General features: G+C 39.4%; 1 protein-coding gene across 1 annotated transcript in view; it reads right to left on the minus strand.

The window, feature by feature from the left end:
* PRKAR2A (protein kinase cAMP-dependent type II regulatory subunit alpha) overlaps positions 1-21,648 on the minus strand; it is a 66,937-nt gene that overhangs the window by 15,742 nt on the left and 29,547 nt on the right. Inside the window, exons 3-6 of the mRNA XM_055413777.2 lie at positions 14,104-14,156; positions 10,705-10,788; positions 5,238-5,344; positions 2,120-2,273 (exon numbers count right to left, since the gene is read on the minus strand). Coding sequence (XP_055269752.1) covers positions 2,120-2,273; positions 5,238-5,344; positions 10,705-10,788; positions 14,104-14,156 — 398 coding nt within the window. The remainder of the gene's footprint in view (positions 1-2,119; positions 2,274-5,237; positions 5,345-10,704; positions 10,789-14,103; positions 14,157-21,648) is intronic.

Consider the following 21,648-nt stretch of genomic DNA (forward strand, 5'->3'; position numbering starts at 1 on the left):
TTAAGATAATCCATTCTACCAGTCTCTGTCATTTAATTGGCATATTTAGATCATCTATAGTAACAAATCATTTGTTAGGGCCTACATTTACATTTTATTCAATGTTTTCTGTTCTCCACTCTCTCTTTTCTGTTCTATTTCACTTTTCTTGCCTTTCCGTAGGTTACCTGAATTACTTTTTGGAATTCCTTTTGATTTGTACAGCTTTTGGGTTTGCTCTAGGTATTATATTTACATATGTAACTTACCATGCTCTACTGGTGTCAACATTTTAGAAGTGTGAGTAAAGTGTAGAAGCTTAACTTTCATTTAGGCCCCTTTGAAATATTTCCTCTACACACAGTGAGAATCACATAAGACAATGCTATAATTTTGCTTCAAGCATCTAACCTACTTTAGAAAACTAAAGAGGAGGATAGACTTTTATGCCGATCCATATGTTTACTCTTTTGGTTGTTCTTTCTTCATTCTTGATAATTCCAAATCTCCTTTTATCACTTCCTGTTTACAGAACTTCGTTTAGTCATTCTTTCAAGGTAGGCCTGCTGGTGACAAAGTTTCTGTTTTCTTTTATCTGAGAATATCTTAATTTCTGAAAGATATTCTCACAAGGTATAGAATTCTCAGTTGACAGTTTTTTCTTTCAGTTCTTGAAAAATGCTGGGATACACGGCAATTAGTAAGAAAATCTGGGGAACTCACTGTTACATCCTTCCTTAAGTCCTGAAATCCCTAACCAGTCCACCTTCTCGTTTCCCTCTCTCAGGGTCGCCTATGTTCGTCTGTGGTATGATATCCAGAGTTTTCTAGCTTTAAGAGGGAAGACTAGGGAGGAATGAGGTTATTCTGTCTTGGCCTGGATTAGAAGTTGTCATCAACGTATTTTAAAACTGAGTTTATTTTCCCCCATTATTTCTTGATCTATGATCTATGTTGAATATTTTAAGCACTGGGTTCTCAAGTATGTGATGTATTTTTCTTAAGCCAGTGTATTACTCATCTCTCAGGACCAATCTTTTTTTTGTGTGTGTGGCTGTACCACACCACAATCAGGATCCTAGGTCACTGTGGGAACTAGGAATCAAACCTGAGTCCCCTGCTGTGGAAGCAAGGATTCTAACCGCTGGATTTCCAGGGAAGTTCTGCTCAGGAGCATTCTTAACTCTGCACTAGAAGTGAAGTCGCTCAGTCGTGTCCAACTCTTTGCAACCCCATGGACACCAGGCTCCTCTGTCCATGGGATTTTCTAGGCAAGAGTACTGGAGTAGGTTGCCATTTCCTTCTCCAGGGAATCTTCCCGACCCAGGGATCGGACCCAGGTCTCCCACATCGTAGACAGACGCTTTACCATCTGACCCACCAGGGAAGTCTAGTATAGCACAATAAAGTGCTTTAGTGTGTCTTTAAAATGTGATTTCATTTGAGGAAATATGTTGATAATTTCAAGGTATACATTTAATTCTGCTTGTAGGGTAAATGGAAACAAATTACCATAGAGGTGAACATTTTAGAAATGAAATCTGGAATTTGTACAAGAGGATGATTCTTTTAAGAAGGAAGACAGTTATACATTTTGAAGGCTTGATACTGAAGGATGCAAGGTGGGTCATATATAACAGAGGATAAGACCTTAGCAGTCTATGCCTAAGATATTCTGGGAAAGTTCTGGCCTTTCTGGTCATCTAAATCTACTGACTATTGGCATGGACCAATGAATAAACAGATGGTCAAACACCATCTGTTAGTGAAAAGTTAGTCCTAGGATAGTTAGGGATGGAAAACACTTTTGGCAGAGCTTTCCATGACACTTATTTTTCTAGACTGTTCTCTTCTGTAGTTATCCTTCCTCTCTCTGCTTGTCTGATAAAAACATAAAGAGAAAATGCAGTAAGAGCTGACACAACTGCTCGGTCACAAGACCCAGTCTTTTCCATGTAATTTGGAATAGTCTGTTGACAAATCACTTCAGGGAAATGGAAAAACACATTGGTCAAGACCTTCCACAGTGTCTTTCAGATAATCAGCTATAAAATATACCGTGAACCAACAGCCAAGGACAGAGACCCAGAAGTAAGGGGGATTAATCATGCTATGCAAGGGAACCATTTCTCTAACTCACCAGTCCCCAAAGGGAGCCTTCTGAAGTGGCGACAATGGTAGCAGCTCTCGGGGTATTGTACATCAGAGCTAGTTCTCCAAAACTTCCATGGTTGTCATACTGACCAACAGAGCGGGTTTGATTATCTTTTGTTACTAAAATATCATAGGTTCCCCTGGAAATACAATAAGAAACAATTTCATTTATAATGGGCAAGTATATATGAATAGAAGGTACGAATGATATACAATGTTGTTATTGGGGGAATTCCAACAAATTTTTTGCTAGTATATACAAATATAATAAATTTTTGCATTTTACTTAGTATTATGTGACCCTGCTAAACTCATTTATTAGTTCTAATGAGTGAACTTGGCATTTCTAGAGGATCATGTCATCCACAAACAAAGACAGTTTTATTTTTCTTCCTTTCCAACCTGTATGCCTTCCTCCCTCCCGTCAGTTCTTCTTTCCTCACTCCCTCTTTTTCTTGGCTTTATTGCATCGGCTAGGACCTACAGTGTAACACTGCATGAAGAGGTGAAGGTGGACATGCTTTTCTAGTTCTCCATCTTAAAGGGAAAACATTCAGTTTTTCACCACTAAGTATGAGGTTAGCTATAGATTTTTTAAAATAAAAGTCTTTAATCAGGTTGGATAAAAGTCAATTCTATTCCTATTTTGCTGAGTTTTTACCATGAAAAGATGCTAAACTTTGTCAAATGCTTTTCCTGCGAGTATTGAAATGACTGGTTGGGTTTTCTTTCGTAGTCTGTTAAAAATTAGGATGTAGAACGGATTGAAATTTTTTTTAAAATACAATTTTCTCTCTATTGATTGTTCATTAACAGTGGCTAAAGAAAAATATTCACAATGGATGGCATTTGGAGAAATAGGCACTCTCAATATACCACTGAATCAGCAAATGTAAACATTTCCAAATTTTTCCAAGATAATTAACAAAAGAACAAATTAGTTGAAGAGACCCTTTTACACAGTAATTCCATTTCTAGGTATTCTAAAGGAGATAATAGAAGATACTGGAAAATATTTAACTGCAAGGATGCTCACCAGGTAATATTTATAACAGCAAAAATCACAATTTAATCTGCTAACAGTAAGATAGGTCAAATATATGTCTATATTCATATTATGTAGTCAATATAAATGATGACATAGAATAATATTGTATCCTATTGCACACCACTTCAAACAGATTTTTAAAATGAAGTCAATGTATATGAAAGCAATATATATAAATTTAATAAAGAGTCAACTACATTTTACATGTTTGATTGTTATCAGCTTTGAAGCCCTACCACTCCCATATTTCTTCCTCTTCTGTCTCACATCTGGGAAAGTTGATGAGAAAACCTAGATGCTCCCTCATTTGGTGTTGATGGGAAATCCAAATCACACAAGAGCCTGCCCATATACAAGAGTACTGTACCTCAGCTCTACCTTCTAAACACCACGAAATACCAAGCCAGTCACCTCTCTGTGCTGTCTTAAGTCATTTTTGAACCTCTTGGGAACCTACCCTGTTTGCCTTTAAAACACTCATTATGAGAATGATCAATCTTTTCACATCCTCTTAGTCTCTGTGTGTGGTATGATCAGTCTTGATATCTGAACCAAATCTGGGGTAATGGATCTGACCTAACAGTAAGGCTGCTGCTACTGCTGCTAAGTCACTTCAGTCGTGTCCGACTCTGTGTGACCCCATAGACGGAAGCCCACCAGGATCCCCCATCCCTGGGATTCTCCAGGCAAGAACACTGGAGTGGGTTGCCATTTCCTTCTCCAAACAGTAAGGCAAAGGGATAAAAAAAGAAAGAATATACTCTGGTGATAAAATTAGGGCAAGATTACTTTCTTCCCTGTTTTGCTTGTTTTTTTTTTCTTAAATTTCCTACAAAGAGCCTCCACTTGTCTGATAAAAATCACTGGGTATCACATGTTACACAAGAAGCAAAGAAGTGGTGATATAACTTAAAAAATTTTTTCTGCCACTACTTATAGAATTCTATGAAGGAAGCCTAAGTATGACAGATAAAAGACTCTTTAAGACGATACTATTTGTATCATCTTTCCTCTTTAAATAAAACGTTTCCTTCCTAACTCTAATTGGACTCATTTGTCATGGTATCAAGGGCCCAAAGATTATCCAAGAAATACATTATTGAACATTTTTCTGAATGAGCAAAAGGCTTCGATAAGAAAAGGGACTAGTTGAATCTAGTACAGCTACTTGATACAAAGACCCTTAAAAAATCAGGAAAACAACTGGAAAAAATTGAATAAGGTCTGCACAGTAGATGAGAGTACTGTAAAAAATGTTAATATCTGATTTTTATAATTGGTCTCTGCTTATGTAAGAAAATGTCCTATTTTAGGAAATATATACATATATTTGGAGATAAAAGGGCTTATACCTGCAACTTACTTTCAAACACAAAGCTAACCTGGTAAAACATTAACCTGGGGAACCTAGGCTTCTAAGAATTTTTTGTATTATTTGTGTAACTTTTCTGTAACTGTGAAATTACTTGAAAGGAAAAAATGAAAAATAACTAATGGAAGATACTGGTGAAGCAACACCTTATTGATCCTAAACTCTGGTGAGTGTTCTTTTCAGGACTGTGGGAGTCAGAGGGAGTCCCCCAGATGATACCAATAGCTCAAGAGGGAAGCACACACCAGGGTGAGCAGGTTAAACCCTCATGTTTCATGTCTCCCAACAGACCTAAACCTGGAACAGAGCCAAAAGGGGCCAGAGGTATGGAGGTTGAGGAAATATACTCAAGTGTAAAATCAGGCTAGGATTGAATGATCCAGAAATAAAGTGTCATGGAAATTACTTCTCTTGGACACTTGCAGATAACACGTTTATAAAGCGCATCTTGCACAGCTCACCTAATTGTAGAGAGTGGCAACCCAAGTATGCGCTGTACTCAGGACTCAGGACAGCAGAAGATAGAGAAGGGCAGGCTGTGGACAGAGAGCGGCAAACTTTGAGGAGCTTGTTAACCTGGCCCTAAGTCCTGTCTGGGCTGAACAAGGCACAGGGTAAAGTACTTGCCCTGAACCACGAATCTTACTAAGTGCAGGTGTACAACTGCAAAACACCATCTCCTACCGTTCAATGACATAAAAGTTGTCTCCATCATCTCCTTGGTCAATGACATGCTCATCAACTTTGACCGTCCTTTCAAACATGGCATCAAGGACTTGAGATAGCTGTTCCTGCAGGGAACACACAAGGAGAAAAGATGGCCTTTATGTTTACGAGAAAAAAAATTAACTGCATTTATCTCAGGTGGTGACTACATGGGAGAAGGCCTCACATCAGACTATCCCCCACATCCAAGCAGTAAACTAAGGGTCTGAAACAAATGCCTTCCTGTGGCCATTCAGCTTTGCATGTCCACATACACAGCCCAGTTGCCAAGCTCTCTGAGGCAGTATTGTTTGTGAAAAAAAAAAAAAAAAAAACCCACAACATTCTACAATTTACGTGAAAACAGGCATCTAAACCATGGTGCCTATTCACCCAGACACACCACAAGACTGTCACCTGCCTTGATGACATGTGTACAGCCATGATGGCTCTACTGTATCATGTGTTGTTGTGGCGCCACCTTCCTACAGGTGTTGATCTTAACAGGATCATCAAATCTAACAGGCTGAGATGTTTCAGAGGGTATCTCAGGGAGCAGCACAGCTGCCCTTCCTAGTCAAGCACATCACTTAGTCTGTTTCTTCATTACAAAAAAGCGTTTAATAAATAGCTTCCAGCTCATCAACTTTCATGACTAAAGGAGAAAAATCTACGGAAAATATTTATCACATAATAGGTACTTAATAAATAAGCTCTATTATCAGACACTTAATATTGCTATAGTTATTTACATACAACACATACAATTACTTACCAATATCACCTGCAATAACCAGAAGGTAACTGTACCAACAAGTATTACAATAATCAAAACAAAACAGTGCTATTAAATTCTAACAATACAGTGGTTTCAGTCGAGGGCCAGCATCCCTCTGTCAGTGACTATTGAGTGTATGTGCGTGCTAAGTCGCTTCAGTCGTGTCCAACTCTGTGTGACCCTATGAACTGCAGCCCACCAGGCTCCTCTGTCCGTGGCACTGTCCAGGCAAGACTACTAGAGTGGGTTGCTGTGCCCTTCTCCAGGGGATCTTGCCAACCCAGGGATCAAATCTTCATCTCTTATGTCTCCTGCATTGGCCAGCAGGTTCTTTAACACTAGCACCATCTGGGAAGCCCCAGTGACTGTTCAGTTCAGTTCAGTTCAGTCGCTCAGTCGTGTCCGACTCTCCGCGACCCCATGAATCACTGCACGCCAGGCCTCCCTGTCCATCACCAACTCCCGGAGTACACTCAAACTCGGGAGCACTAAAGACCAGTTTCAACTCACAGAAAGACTTTCTCTTTGGAGGAATGTGGATTGAAGCCCTGGCAAGGAAATAATTTTATTGCTGCATAATTCCATATGATTTAGCATTCTGCTACTTAAAATAATGTATCACCAACAAGCAGCTCCTTAGTTCCATAGTTCCATGGGTGGTGAATACTGTACAAGCTGACAGATACTATAAAAGAAGGCTTGCTACTCATGTGTCCACATTCATGTGGAGTATGAGTCCAGTGTTGCCTGAAATCTCACATTTAAATACAGGTAAATAATTCAAATTTTCACATACAATACAGGCCAAACACACACATATACACCTGGTGTGTCTGGCCTGTGGGCTGTCCATTGGCAGTCTCATGTTCTGAGTAACAAATCTTCTGGCCTAGACTCTTCAAAAACATCAGTGTCATGAGATATAGAATAAGGTACGGGGGAAGCATTCTGGGTTAGAGGGGACTAAAGTCATGCCATGACAACCAAAAGCAACATGGGATTCAGGACTGAAAAAAACAAAACAAAAAAGCTATAGAAAACTTTCCTGGGAAAAGCTTAATATGGACTGTATTTAGGTAATATTATTACAGCAGTGTTAAATTTCTTGGGCTTAATAATGATAGTGTGTTAATGGAGGAGAATATCCTTGTTCTTGGAAAATATAACTTAAGGCATTTAGTGGATAAGAGTCATGATATCCTCAATATATTCATAAATGGCTCAGGACCTAAAAAAGCAGTTTATATGTACCTATACATGTGCATACATATACACATAAGAGACAGAGTAAATGTGGCAAAATGTTAACAACTAGTTAATCTAGGTCAAGAATATATGCAAGTTTTGATTTTTCCGCAAATTTGAAAATTTAAACACAAAAGTTTGAGAAGCAAATTGTTTTTAAAGTGGAAACAAATACACTCACCGGAACGACTAAAATTTTAAAAGACAGATAATATCAAAAGTTGGTAAGGATATAGAACAACTGGGAATATCATATATTGTTGGAAGGAATACAAAATAGTAAAATCACTCTGAAAAAGATCCAGCAGTTTTTATAAAATAAAAAATACATCTACCCTATGACTCAGCAGTTTTTGCCCTCAGGTGTTTTACTGAAGAGCACAAAATATCCACAGCATTATTATCAAGAGTTAAAAAACAAGAAATAGACCAGGTATCCATTGTCAGAAAAATGAATAAGCAAACTGGCGTCTTCATATACTGGAACATGACTCAGAAATAAAAGGGAATGAACTGACATCATGAATGACAACACACTGACAACATGGATCCCTCGATCTGATCCTCTGAGAAGGACACAATAATATCTCTATAGTTGTCTGGCCAAGATGTATAACCACATTTTAATCGTGAGGAAACATCAAACAAATTCAAATTGAGGTATACTCTATAATGGAACTAACCAGCACACTTCAGACTGTCAAGATCATGAAATACTAGAAAGGACTGAAAACTACCACAAACTGGAGGAGACTATGGAAAAATAACCACCAAGTGCAATATGGGATTCTGGACTGGATCATTAACTATGGAAGAAAACTGATGAAATCTGAACAAGGTTTCTAGTTTAATTAATGATATTGTAATAACGTCAATTCCCTGGTTTTGATAACTGTACTGTGGTTATGTAAGATGCGAACACTGGGGGAAGTTAGATGAGAGCCACATGGGAACTCTTTACTATGTTTACATCTTACTTGTGAGGCTAAAACTAGTTCAAAATAAAAAGTGAAAAAAGAAAATGGAATGTTGAACAACATGAAAGAATCTCAAAAATACTGTGCTGAGCAAAAGGAGTTTCTCACAACGGAAAGAAATCTTGTATGATTTATTATATGAAATCTTACATGATTTCATATCTTGTATGATTCCACTTACATGAAATTCTAGAAGGCAAAATGAATCTATGGTAGAATAAATCAAAATAGAAGTTGCTTCTGTGGGGAGGGGAATAAGAATTGATCATGAAGGGGCATGAGGGAAGTTTCTGAAGTGGTAGTAATATTCTGTATCTTTTTTCTGGCTGCATACATTGTGTGGCATGTGGAACTTTAGCCCCCTGATAAGTGCCTGCGTTGTGAGTGCAATCTTAGTCTTAGCCACTGGACCACCAGGGAAGTCCTAGGTTCTATAATCCTCTTTCTTTTTTTAAAATATTTATTTTTATGTATTTGGCTGTGCTGGGTCTTAACTGCGGCCATGAGGGATCTAATCCCCTGACCAGGGAATGAACCCAGGCCCTCTACATTGGGAGTGCAGAGTCTCAGCCACTGAACTACCAGGGAAGTCCCCAAAATTCTATATTCTTGACAGGGGCTTGGATTACTTAAGTGTATACATTTGTAAACCTAAGTGAATGTACATTTAAAACTCATGTATGCGCTTCATTACATGTAAACTTTACATTAAAAATCAACAAACAAATATTGAACTCCAGTTCATGATATGAACACCAAAATATTTAAGGGAACTATACTGAGACTATCCAAAAAAAATAAGATGGGTTAATGTAGGGCAGCAAACAGCTGACTATAAACGTTTTACTGGAACACAGCCATACACTTCCATTTATGCATTGCCTATGGCTGCTTTTCTGCTACAATAATGAAGTTGAGTAGTTGTGACAGAAATGTTTTATATTTCCTATGGGCTTCCCTGGTGGCTCAGATGGTAAAGAATTCGCTTGCAATGAGAGAGACCTGGGTTCGATTCCCAGGTTGGGAAGATACCCTGGAAGAGGGCATGGCAATCCACTCTGGTATTCTTGCCTGGAGAATCCCCATGGACAGAGAAGCCTGGTGGGCTACAGTCCATGGGGTCCCAAAGAGTCAGACATGACTGTGACTAAGCACAGCACACATCTGGTTCTTTAAGCAAAATTTTGCTAACCCCTTTGTTGAGGGTAGATAGTATATAACACAACAAGCATAGTAAAACGTTACTGTTAGAATCAAGGCAGAGGATAAATACATGTTCGGTAAAACCCTTCTCACTTCATTGTATTTGAATATTTTCATGATAAAATGTCAGAAAAATATAATTAAATCTGAAAATTTTATTTTTCAATACCAAAATGGTAAAATGATATTCTTCATCACTAAGAAAAATCTGAATACTAGATGGACATAGCAACTTCCTTTAGAACATCTGCTAGTATAACATTTACAAGGGGTTTTATTCACAGTAGATAAAGAAGTAAGTCCCTTTTCTATTGATACAGATGGGTCTTCCAGGGAAAACAACAGACGGACTAGTATTTCTTATAACCAGCCTTTTCTTGAACTCACTGTCCTTGTTTTATTCAACCTCAGACTAATAAATTTCTGATTAAAGTTCCAGCTATTCCTATAACCACAAAGCTACCAAACAGTCTGGTTTACAGACGCCAGGAATACATCATGGACTCATGTCTGACCAATCCAATTCCCAGAGGGCTGTGGGAATATCTTCATAAGACTTTATTTGCAGGAACTGGGTAGTAGGAAAATTCTATTTCCCATCCCTCCTGTCTCTGCACATTCTGGGATTCCCCAGACAGCCCAGCACTTCGGTCAGCCATGGGCCTGTAGCACATGGCCCTCAAAGTACTGAAGAAATAGGAAATTTGAAGCATCTCTGTGCTCAGGAGGCAGCCCTGTTCTCCATCTTCACCAAGAGAGGGAAGACAGTCACACACAGATCCTGTGCGGAGCCCTATAGACACATACCACTCTGTGTGTCCCAGGCCTGAGGTCTTCACTGAAAATAATCACAAGAGATGCGTCGCACCAAAGAGGTGAGAAGCAGTCACCCACTTCCAGTGTGTAACTGCTACCAGTAAGGAAGACACCACACTGGCATCTTTAGAGAAATTACTCTGCAGCATAAATAAAGACTCTCCGAACTAAGCCAGGGTCATGCAAACCCGAGCATTTCCTTTTGATATGACCCAAATGCATGGTCCGCAAATGGTACTGCCTTGGAGGAAGTACCAAAACAGTTCAGAGAAATATTAGAAGTCATCTGTGTTTAGTACAGTGCTAAACACAATGCAAAAGAAGCAGCTCAGGTTTTATTGCCTCATATGGCTGTGGCTAAGATGCTAAAAACTGTCCAAATAATGAAAAACTAAAAGACAAAAATATTTTAAAAAGTCAGTGTTACCGGATCAAGATTTTTGAAAAGAAGAATATCTTTGCAAGCTTCCTGAAGTCTGCACCGCTGTTGATCAGTTTTAGGATGAATCACCTGCCAATCCAAAGAAAACAAGGGAAATTTTAACATTCTATTTTAAAATATTACTTATCTTACAAATTAGAATATTTCTTTCTCCTCAAAATGGGAAAAATTAAGAGCACGTTTACCATAATTTTAATTTTATACAAATACCAAGCAGTACCCTGATCGCGGACAGGCAATGGGATGGGGGTATGGCTGGCAGCAAGTCAGCTATCCGCTGGGAGCCCCAGAATCCCCATCCATAAAGGAGAAGGTTCATTCATTCAACAAACATTTGCATCAACTAGGTGCCAGGCACCATCTCAGCTCTGGGGACAGAGCAGTGAACACGAGACACAAACACCTGCTCTCACCATCAATAAATACATAAAGGATGGTAGAGAGTGACAGGGCTAAGGAGAAAAATAAGGTAGGGAAGGGTGATTAAAAATGTGTGTCTACATGCAGGCATGTGTCCAGATGAGGCCTGAGAAGGTGACATTTGTGTCAAGGTCCTAAGGAACGGAGGACAACCTGAGGGAGTGAATCATGTGGACATCTCTGTGAAGATGACCTCAAAGAGAAGGAACAGCAGATGAAAACAACACGATGGGTGAACAGCATGTCTGAGAAAAACCAGGAGACAGGTGTGACTGACAAAGAGCGAGGGGAAAAGAACAGGAAGAGAGCTGGTTTGGGGGTTAGGGGGAGGGCAATGTAAATCATAGAACTGGAACTTTTCTCTAGTGACGTGGGGGCGATCTCAGGGTTCTGACTGAGGAAGGAAAGAGATCTGACTGATGATTTTAAAGGCTCAAGTTGGTTCCTAAGTGAAAAACAGCCTTGAGGGACACAGGAGCAGAAACCAGGAAGCATCTGTGATTATTCTAGTGTTAAACTGGTGATTAAGACCAAGGTGGTAGCCATGGAAGTGTCGAGAAGTACTGGAATTTTGGATATGATCTGAAGATCAAGCCCATTGGATCTGCTGAAAAATTAAATGTGGGTATAAAAAAATAAGAGGAGCTGAGGGCGACCTTAAAATTGTGGACCTGAGCAACAGGAAGGATGGAGCTGCCATTTAATGAGCTGGGGAAGACTATGGGTGAAAAAGAATGTCTCAGTGGAAATCATCAGGAGCTCACTGTAAGCTGTCTATTGAAATCTAAATGGAGGCGGCAAGTGAACAACCACCATATAAGCTGGAGTTCAAACATCAACAAACTTAGTAATACCAGTAATATTAGTGGTGCCTACAAAATCAGAGTTGCCATAGAATTAAATGAGCTGACACAGGCAGTGTTTAAAATAGAACCTGGCATTCAGTAGATGCTCAAAAATTATTTCTACTACCACTAATACTATAGTCAATACATGTTTTTTGAACTAAAAAGGCATTCTTGCCCAGCATTGTTGTTATAATTGAAAAACCTATTAAGCGCCATCCTAAGTGTTGTCTTCACCCTAAAAAATCTACATCACTTAATTTAGACCAGAAACAACAGATGTCAAAAGTGCTAAGTAATTTAAATTTATAATATTAAATAGTCAGTTGAAAAAGTTTTAACTTTTAAAAGTCTTTTCATATTTTTATAACATCAAGAATGAAAAATTTAAAAACCTACATGTCTATTATATTCACACAATGGTAGCGTTTTATTATTAGAATAGTTCAGAAATCTTTTCTTAAAGTCTGCTCATTTTAAGGCATATTTGAAAGATCATTAAAGTTTTTTTATAACATCAATCTTTTTAAAAAGATGGTTCAAATTTGCTTTTATAAAAGTAACTTGTTAACTATATAAAAGTTTAAAAATCTGAGTTTTTGAAAACTCAACCCCCAAATCAACTGTAGTCTTGCAACAACTACTATTAAAATCTGGGATGTGCAGAGTACATCATGAGGAACGCTGGGCTGGAAGAAGCACAAGCTGGAATCAAGATTGCTGGGAGAAATATCAATAACCTCAGATATGCAGATGACACTACCCTTATGGCAGAAAGTGAAGAGGAACTCAAAAGCCTCCTGATGAAAGTGAAAGAGGAGAGTGAAAAGGTTGGCTTGAAGCTCAACATTCAGAAAACAAAGATCATGGCATCTGGTCCCATCACTTCATGGGAAATAGATGGAAAAACAGTGGAAACAGTGTCAGACTTTATTTTTTTGGGCTCCAAAATCACTGTGGATGCTGACTGCAGCCATGAAATTAAAAGACGCTTGCTACTTGGAAGGAAAGTTATGACCAACCTAGACAGCATATTAAAAAGCAGAGACATTATTTTGCCAACCAAGGTCCGTCTAGTCAAGGCAATGGTTTTTCCCGTGGTCATGTATGGATGTGAGAGTTGGACTGTGAAGAAAGCTGATCGCCGAAGAATCGATGCTTTTGAACTGTGGTGTTGGAGAAGACTCTTGAGAGTCCCTTATACTGCAAGGAGAGCCAACCAGTCCATTCTAAAGGAGATCAATCCTGGATGTTCATTGGAGGGACTGATGCTAAAGCTGAAACTGCAATACTTTGGCCACCTCATGCGACGAGTTGACTCACTGGAAAAGACTCTGATGCTGGGAAAGGTTGGGGGCGGGAGGAGAAGGGGACGACGGAGAATGAGATGGCTGGATGGCATCACCGACTCTGTGGACATGAGTTTGAGTGTACTCCGGGAGTTGGTGATGGACAGGGAGGCCTGGCGTGCTGTGATTCATGGGGTCGCGGAGAGTCGGACACGACTGAGCGACTGAACTGAACTGAACTGAACTGATCCTTCCAGGCATAAATCTTTGTACAAATAACTAAACAAGGAAATAGGTATGAAGATGGACAGATATTTAAAATTTTTTTATATTATAAAATGCTGTATAAAATGTACCTCAAATTTACATCATTCCATGTCATTAAACCCAGTCCTGTACCATCATTTCCAATGGCTTCAGATTTTCTTGATTTGAATGTGCCATAATTTAGCCCCTGGAAACCCCTATTTTATTTTAGTTCATCTATGTTGCTTCCATCTTTCACTATTATAATACTTCAATAACCTCCTTAGAAAGGATCCAATTGGTGGGCATGAATTCTCCTGCAGGTAACTGCTGAGTCAGTTGGCTTGACTAAGTGTAAAGCTAACAGCTACAGCTAGGCACCCCTTCTTACCATATCCTCAACCAATCTTGCTTCCTATTCTTCTTAACAATTGTCAGTCTGTTAGATAAAAGATGGTATCTTGCTGAGATTTTAATCTGTATTTACTTTAAATATCAGCATTATTAGACTTGGTATATAGAGGAAAAGGGGAATGAGTGGGGACTGAAATTATTCCACCTAATACCTTTGCTGCAGTTCTTACCCTTGGATCAGTATCTTCCTCTTCCTCATCAGGGTTATAGGTCTCAGCACAGACTAAAGTTGGCGAGAAAAAAAGAGAAAAATGAATAAAACAGATGTGTATTTTACTGGAAAATAGGAAGTAAACATAATTTCCTTTTGTTCACTGTTTTCTAAAGCTATAATGAACTTTGCAACCCCTTCCTTCAATTAACAAACATACTAAGTACCGAGCAATGCCAGGCATTCTGTTAGTGATGAAAAGTTAGCTATCCAGGGATATGTAGACCAAATAGGAGAGAAACCATAAAAAACATCATCTACTAAATTCTATGGTAGTGGCAAGGATAAGCAAGGAAGTGCTATCTCTGCTGAGCTATGAAGCAGGAACAGAAAACCACCAAGTACAACACACGCAATATAGACATATGGATATGGAATTAGAGTACTCACAAAAAAAATCAAAATATCTCAACCTCATTATGTATTGCTGCTGCTGCTGCTGCTAAGTCACTTCAGTCGTGTCCGACTCTGTGTGACCCCATTGACGGAAGCCCACCAGGCTCCCCTGTCCCTGGGATTCTCCAGGCAAGAACACTGGAGTGGGTTGCCATTTCCTTCTCCAATGTGTGAAAGTGGAAAGTGAAAGTGAAGTCGCTCAGTCGTGTCCGACCCTTAGCGACCCCATGGACTGCAGCCTACCAGGCTCCTCCGTCCATGGGATTTTCTAGGCAAGAGTACTGGAGTGGCTTGCCATTGCCTTCTCCGCATTATGTATTAGAATGACTTAAAAGAATGAATTTTAACAAAACAAATATAATACTATTTGTCAGGCTCTGTTAATAAATACAGTATTATATAATTTAAAGCCAACTCAGTTTTCTTTGTAGGTAATCTGTGTTTGCACCACTGGGGTGCAGGACTTGTCTTTATCATAATTCAAAGATTTAAAAAATGTTAACCAAAAAAAAAAGCTAAACAAACAATTGTTTACAATACCAGAATATCATACATGATGTAAGTATGCATTTGAATAATTCAGCTATGAGAAAGATTGAGAAAGACCCCCATTGGCTAATAAACAGTCAGGTCTATGGGAAAAAAGGCAAAAAAAGGAGGTGAAGAATATACTATTAATATGTAGCAGACTGTCCTTCCATAAAGAAGGACTTCCATGAGAAAGAAGGAGAGCTAAAAATGGTGGGGAGAGGGAATAAATATGAATATATATATATACACACACAAGAGAGATATATACACACACACATACACAAAAGTGAAAGTCACTCAGTCATGTCCGACTCTTTGCAACCCCGTGGACTATACAGTCCATGGAATTCTCCAGGCCAGAATACTGGAGTAGGTAGCCTTTCCCTTCTCCAGGGGATCCTTTCCAACCCAGGGATCGAACCCAGGTCTCCCACACTGCATTCTTTACCAGCTTAGCCACCAGGAAAGCCCATACAAAAATTTTTAATGTATTTATTTTTCCAAAAGGAAACAAGAGAAGAATAAACCAAAAAGGAATAAAATTGTTTCCTAGAAGGTAGGCAGAAACAAAATGGGGACAGGGTAGAGAGAGAAATGAAACTTCTCTGAGAACAAAATTTTACATAGTTTTGACATTTAAGCCCTGTTAAAATGTTTCATGTAGTCTTAACAATAAATTTGATAAGGATGGAGGAACCGGAAAATGGAATACAAAGAAAAACAAATTAACCTAACCATGTATCAGGTTGATAACATAACCACAGAAACGAAAAGGGGAGTGATTTTAAGTAGCTTCTGAACATAATACTCTGCCCATTCACCCTCAGTGGGATGTATCCAACGACAAAAAAGAATTGATGTTGGCAGTGGTACAATAATTCCAAAACTCTTCTGTGTACCACAGTTGTGAGTAAGCAAATATATACTTAGTTTTTCACTGGAGAAAGGGGAATATTAATACAAATACAGAACACAAGATGAGTTAGAATTGCAGATGTCAATACAAGTCATGCTTTTAAAGTCTTACCCTTAGGGATGACAATAGTAGACACAATGACTTATGTAATGAATAAAAAAGCTAGTGTACTCATAAACTATTTGCCAGGAATGTCTAGATGTGATCACTGGTGTTACCCAGAAAGCAACAAACCTGTTCCTTCCTCACAACAGCTTTAGTATAGGTCATTATAGCTAAGGAAAAGTTTTTCTTCTAAAAAATCCTTAATTATTTGCAATTACTATGTGACCTGGCTTGGTTCACTTCAAGTCTCCACCTTCTCTTCTGCACACTGGAGCTAACAGTAGTGATTCCCCTCTGAGGACTGCTGTAAGGATTCAAGTAAACAAGTGCCTGGCACAGAGTAAGGAGGCAGTAAATGTCAACTCATTGAACTACTGCTATTATCACATTTCATTTGTTCTGTTTTTCTGAAACTTTAATTACCATTATCTTGGTTCTATTCTCTATCCAAGTTATTTCAACAACTGTCCTCTCTTCAAGGCCATCTTATATTACAGATTTTGCCCTTAAAAATTTTACTTCTCTTGCCCTCTTATGCAACTATGCCAAAGCCTCTGACTGTGTGGATCACAACAAACTGTGGAAAATTCTTAAAGAAATGGGAATACCAGACCACCTGACCTGCCTCCTGAGAAATCTATACGCAGGTCAAGAAGCAACAGTTAGAACCAGACATGGAACAACAGACTGGTTCCAAATTGGGAAAGGAGTATGTCAAGGCTGGATATTGCACCCTGGTTGTTTAACTTATATGCAGAGTACATCATGTGAAATGCCGGGGTGGATGAAGCAAAGCTGGAATCAAGATTGCTGGGAGAAGCAGTCCCACTTCTGGGCATATACACTGAGGAAACCAGAATTGAAAGAGACAAGTGTACCCCAATGTTCATCACAGCACTGTTTATAATAGCCAGGACTTGGAAGCAACCTAGATGCCCATCAGCAGACGAATGGATAAGAAAGCTTTGGTACATATACACAATGGGAGTATTACTCAGCCATTAAAGATAATACATTTAAATCAGTTCTAAAGAGGTGGATGAAACTGGAGCCTATTATACAGAGTGAAGCAAGCCAGAAAGAAAAACGCCAACACAGTATAATAATGCATATATATGTTATTTAGAAAGATGGTAACCTTAACCCTGTATACAAGACAGCAAAAGAGACACAGATGTATAGAACAGTCTTTTGGACTCTGTGGGAGAGGGCGAGGGTGGGATGATTTGGGAGAACGGCATTGAAACATGTATACTATCATATGTGAAACAAATTGCCAGTCCAGGTTTGATGCATGATATAGGATGTTCGGGGCTGGTGCACTGGGATGACCCACAGGAATGGTATGGGGAGGGAGGTGGAAGGGGGGTTCAGGATGGGGAACACATGTACACCCATGGCAGACTCATGTCAATGTATGGCAAAACCAATACAGTATTGTAAAGTAATTAGCCTCCAATTAAAATAAATAAATTTATATTAAAAAAAAGATTGCTGGGAGAAATACCAATAACCTCAGATATACAGATGATACCATCCTTATGGCAAGAAGTGAAGAGGAACTAAAGAGCCTCTTGATAAAAGTGAAGGAGGAGAGTGAAAAAGCTGGCTTAAAACTCAACATTCAAAAAACTAAGATTATGGCATCTGGACCCATCACTTCATGGCAAATAGATGGATAAATGATGGAAACAGTGACAGACTTTATTTTCTTGGGCTCCAAAATCACTGCAGATGGTGACTGGGGCCATGAAATTAAAAGATGCTTGCTCCTTGGAAGAAAAGCTATGACCAACCAAGACAGCATATTAAAAAGCAGAGACATTACTTTGCTGACAAACGTCCATCTAGTCAAAGCTATGGTTTTTCCAAAAGCTATGGTTTTTCCAGTAGTCATGTATGAATGTGAGAGTTGGACCATAAAGAAAGCTGAGCACCGAAGAATTGATGTTTTTGAACTGTGGTGTTGGAGAAGACTCTTGAGAGTCCCTTGGACTGCAAGATCAAACCAATCAATCCTAAAGAAAATCAACCCTGAATACTCATTGGAAGGACTGATGCTGAAGCTGAAGCTCCAATACTTTGGCCACCTGATGTGAAGAACTGACTCACTGGAGAAGATCCTGATGCTGGGAAAGACTGAAGGCAGAAGAAGGGGACAACAGAGGACAAGATGGTTGGTTAGTATCACCAACTCAATGGACATAAATCTGAACAAACTCCAGGAAACGGTGAAGGACAGGGAAGCCTGGCATGCTGCAGCCTATGGGGTTGCAAAGAGTCGGACATGACTGCTCAACTGAACAACAAATCAGCATTTGTAGTGGACCCTTCTAATCTTCATTCCTCTTATATCCTTAATCCATCAAGTTCGTTTACAAGCCTTATATTGTCTGTTAGAGCTTACGTCTTATTTGTGAGCAGGCAAGGAATACAACTGGTTCTTGACCCTACTACACTCCATTCTTCTGTATGATGGCTAAAAATCTCTATGTATCTACAGTGAAGGGATGAGATGATACATACCACTCTCAATTCCTGATTTCTCAGAGACGTTTACTCACTGCAGTGCTGCTCTAGCTGCCCTCCAGCTTCCTCTTTCTCACTGACTTTCTGAACTAATGGAATACCTGAGAAATGGTGACTTCCCACATGACCTGTAGACAGGACGCCCTTCTTTGTCCAGCCTACAGGTGTGGGCCATGCCTTCTGTGCTGTACTGCTGTCAATACTCTGCCTAACAGGAAACCAGGATCCCTAAACAGATGGAGAAAAACTCGGGAGAAGGGGGTAAGAGAACAGACATCACTCTAATCCCTAAAACAGCATCAGGTAATGTTCTGTATAGAGCGCTGCCCAACCCGTGGTAGCACAGGCTTTTGGAGCTGAGGCAGGGAAGGGATGGAATATAATGACTCCCTATCTTTCGCCAAGCCATTCCTGTTTCCACAAGGAAACAAGTTTATCTCAGGTCTGTCCTAAAGATTAAGGCAGACACTTTCCTGAGTTCTTAGATGTCACTGCTGTCACTTTTCACATTTTCATAGGTATCTGGGTAGGGGGCTGACAAAGCTGTGTTGAAGGCAGCTCATCCATCAGATACTATGTTAAACTGCAAACCTCTTAGTTCTCTGTGCTCTTGATTAACGCTGTCCCTGTCAGCCCAGTTTTCTAAACTAGAAATTTGGAACTCACCATTACTTCCTTCTTTCCACCTGTTGCCCAATGAATACTTCAAATTCTGCCTCAGAAATATTCTCATATTTGATCTTTATTCAATCTACCCTGTTACTCCTTGGTCCAGGATTTCAAAATGTCTTTTTTGAAAAACGCATTTTAAAAACCCTCATTTTGGAGATAGGTGGGTACACGGGGATTATTATACTTTTTCTACTTTTGCATATGTATGGAAATTTTTCATTTAGAAAGTTGAAAATAATAAGTCTTTTAATGATGAGACTGACAGGATTTTACTGATAATGACACTTAGTCTTGAGCTCGCTTATTTTGGCTTGCTCTTCCTCTGATTTTGGAGGAACGTACTGTAGCACCTTAGCTCATTTTTGTATTTTTAGATATTAATGTAACTGAGGCAACAAATGTTACATCTTGAAGTCTTAAGACATGGCACTATGATTTAAACAAAATCAATTATCTTCATTAAAATTATTAATATGTTTCCTATTTGTGAAAAACGGAGAAGGAAGTAGCAACCCACTCCAGTATTCTTGCCCGGGAAATCCCATGGACAGAGAAGCTGGTGGGCTGCAGTCCATGGGGTCACAAAGAGTTGGCCACGACTGAGCACACACAGACATTAGTGGAAAAACAGTGCATCTTTATTTTTTTTAACAGGTTTGGATGCTTTCTCTTTTCTTTTTGAACATCAGACTCAGCTCCTTTTTCTTCTTCCTCTGTTTATCGCAACCTCTCTGCTTCTTCCTGGTCCTGATCCCAAATTACTTTTCTCATTTTCTATATAAAAGTCTATTTTTAGGTCTCTGTGATTGCTGTCCCTTATGGTTCTAAATGTCAGGAAGCTTATCTCAGTGTACAAGTTACCTGGGGAGTCCCAGGAAAAGGATGATCCCCTCTGCAGCCTCAAGAACTACATTGAACGTCATGAGATGCTCAAGACCTACTGAAGACAAAGGCTAAAAGAGCAGCACAGCCCCTCACTTGAGGGAATTAATTTTGCCACCACTGTCCAGCAGATGTCACTAGTTAGTAATAAGGAACTGTACAAATTAACAATAGATTATCCAGCGTAACTTTTAACTGCTGCTTTCTTCATCCAGAAATGTGAATCACTAAAATGTATTTGTGAGAGAAAACCCCTTCATTTCTACCAGGCCTGGTCACTGGCTTCAGGTCCTATGCTGTCCTGCTGGTTCCCGTGAAGAGTTTGATATACTAGAGAGCTAGGGTTGCCATAACAAAACACCACAGACTGGGTGCCTTTTTAAACAGCAGAAATCTATAAAATGAAAGGTTTTTGGTTTTCCTTTTTTAAGTTTTTAAATTAATAGAATCACACTAACGTTTCAAACTCAAGGACAGTCAACGCTAATCTAGGACGAATTCAAGAAATCTGCCTTTAAAGAATTTATGGACTGTCTTCAATTGATGTATTTATCACGATGTAGAAGGGCTGTTCTGCTCGAACATAGAACGTGGAAGCTGCATCAATCCCAGTACTTTGCAGGGGAGAGGCAGCATCAAACAGGGGAAGGCCTCATCTCTGAAGCTACACACACTATAGTCTGAGAGTGGATCCATTATTCCACACTCACTATTCCTCTACGTCCCTAGTCCTTGGTCTCTTCAGTGGAATGAGGGTGTAACAATACTACAACCATGTTAAAGGGTTAATAACAGGAGGAGACATTTAAATACAAGGCCTGGCTCACAGGAGGCACTCAAGAACTGCGAGCTCTCCTCTGCTGCTCTACCTTCCAGGTTATTACTCAGTCAGACATCCTGAGTCACTGAATTCTCTTCTGCAGTGTCTGACAAAGCACATGTATTCACACAAATAGTTTAGCTGAGATCCTTGGATCATATCAGGAGCCCATTCCTTAACTCTCTTTCCAATTTATTTTATTAAAAAATTTTTTTTTCCTTTGGCTGCACCTCATGGCACATGCAGATCTTCCCTGACCAGGGATTGAACCCATGTCCTCTGCAGTGGAAGCAGAATCTTAACCACTGGGCCACCAGAGAAGTTCCTCCAATTTTATCTCCTCTCCTATGGCCAGAGCAGCTGAGTCCCGTTAATCTTCCTTCAACTCTTTTTTTTTTTTCCACCCGCCCCCATCCTTCTTCAACTTTTAAGACATTCTTCTCCCTAGAATGCATCCTTCTTGGTACTAGTCCAAGAGTAACCATATTTTTTGACTTCCAGTGCAACTTCTTCCTCCCTCCAAGAAGCACTTCTTGATGTTTTTTCTGCCTACAATAATTTCTCTTCCTGATTCCTGATCCAGCCATATTTACCGATACTGTTCCAAATGTTAACTATGCACCAGTGAACAAAACAGATGAAATTCCCTGCCT

The sequence above is a fragment of the Moschus berezovskii genome, chromosome 24 (genome assembly GCF_049115385.1).
Source record: "Moschus berezovskii isolate FMDL1 chromosome 24, NW_MosBer_1.0, whole genome shotgun sequence".
Classification (NCBI taxonomy): Eukaryota; Metazoa; Chordata; class Mammalia; order Artiodactyla; family Moschidae; genus Moschus; species Moschus berezovskii.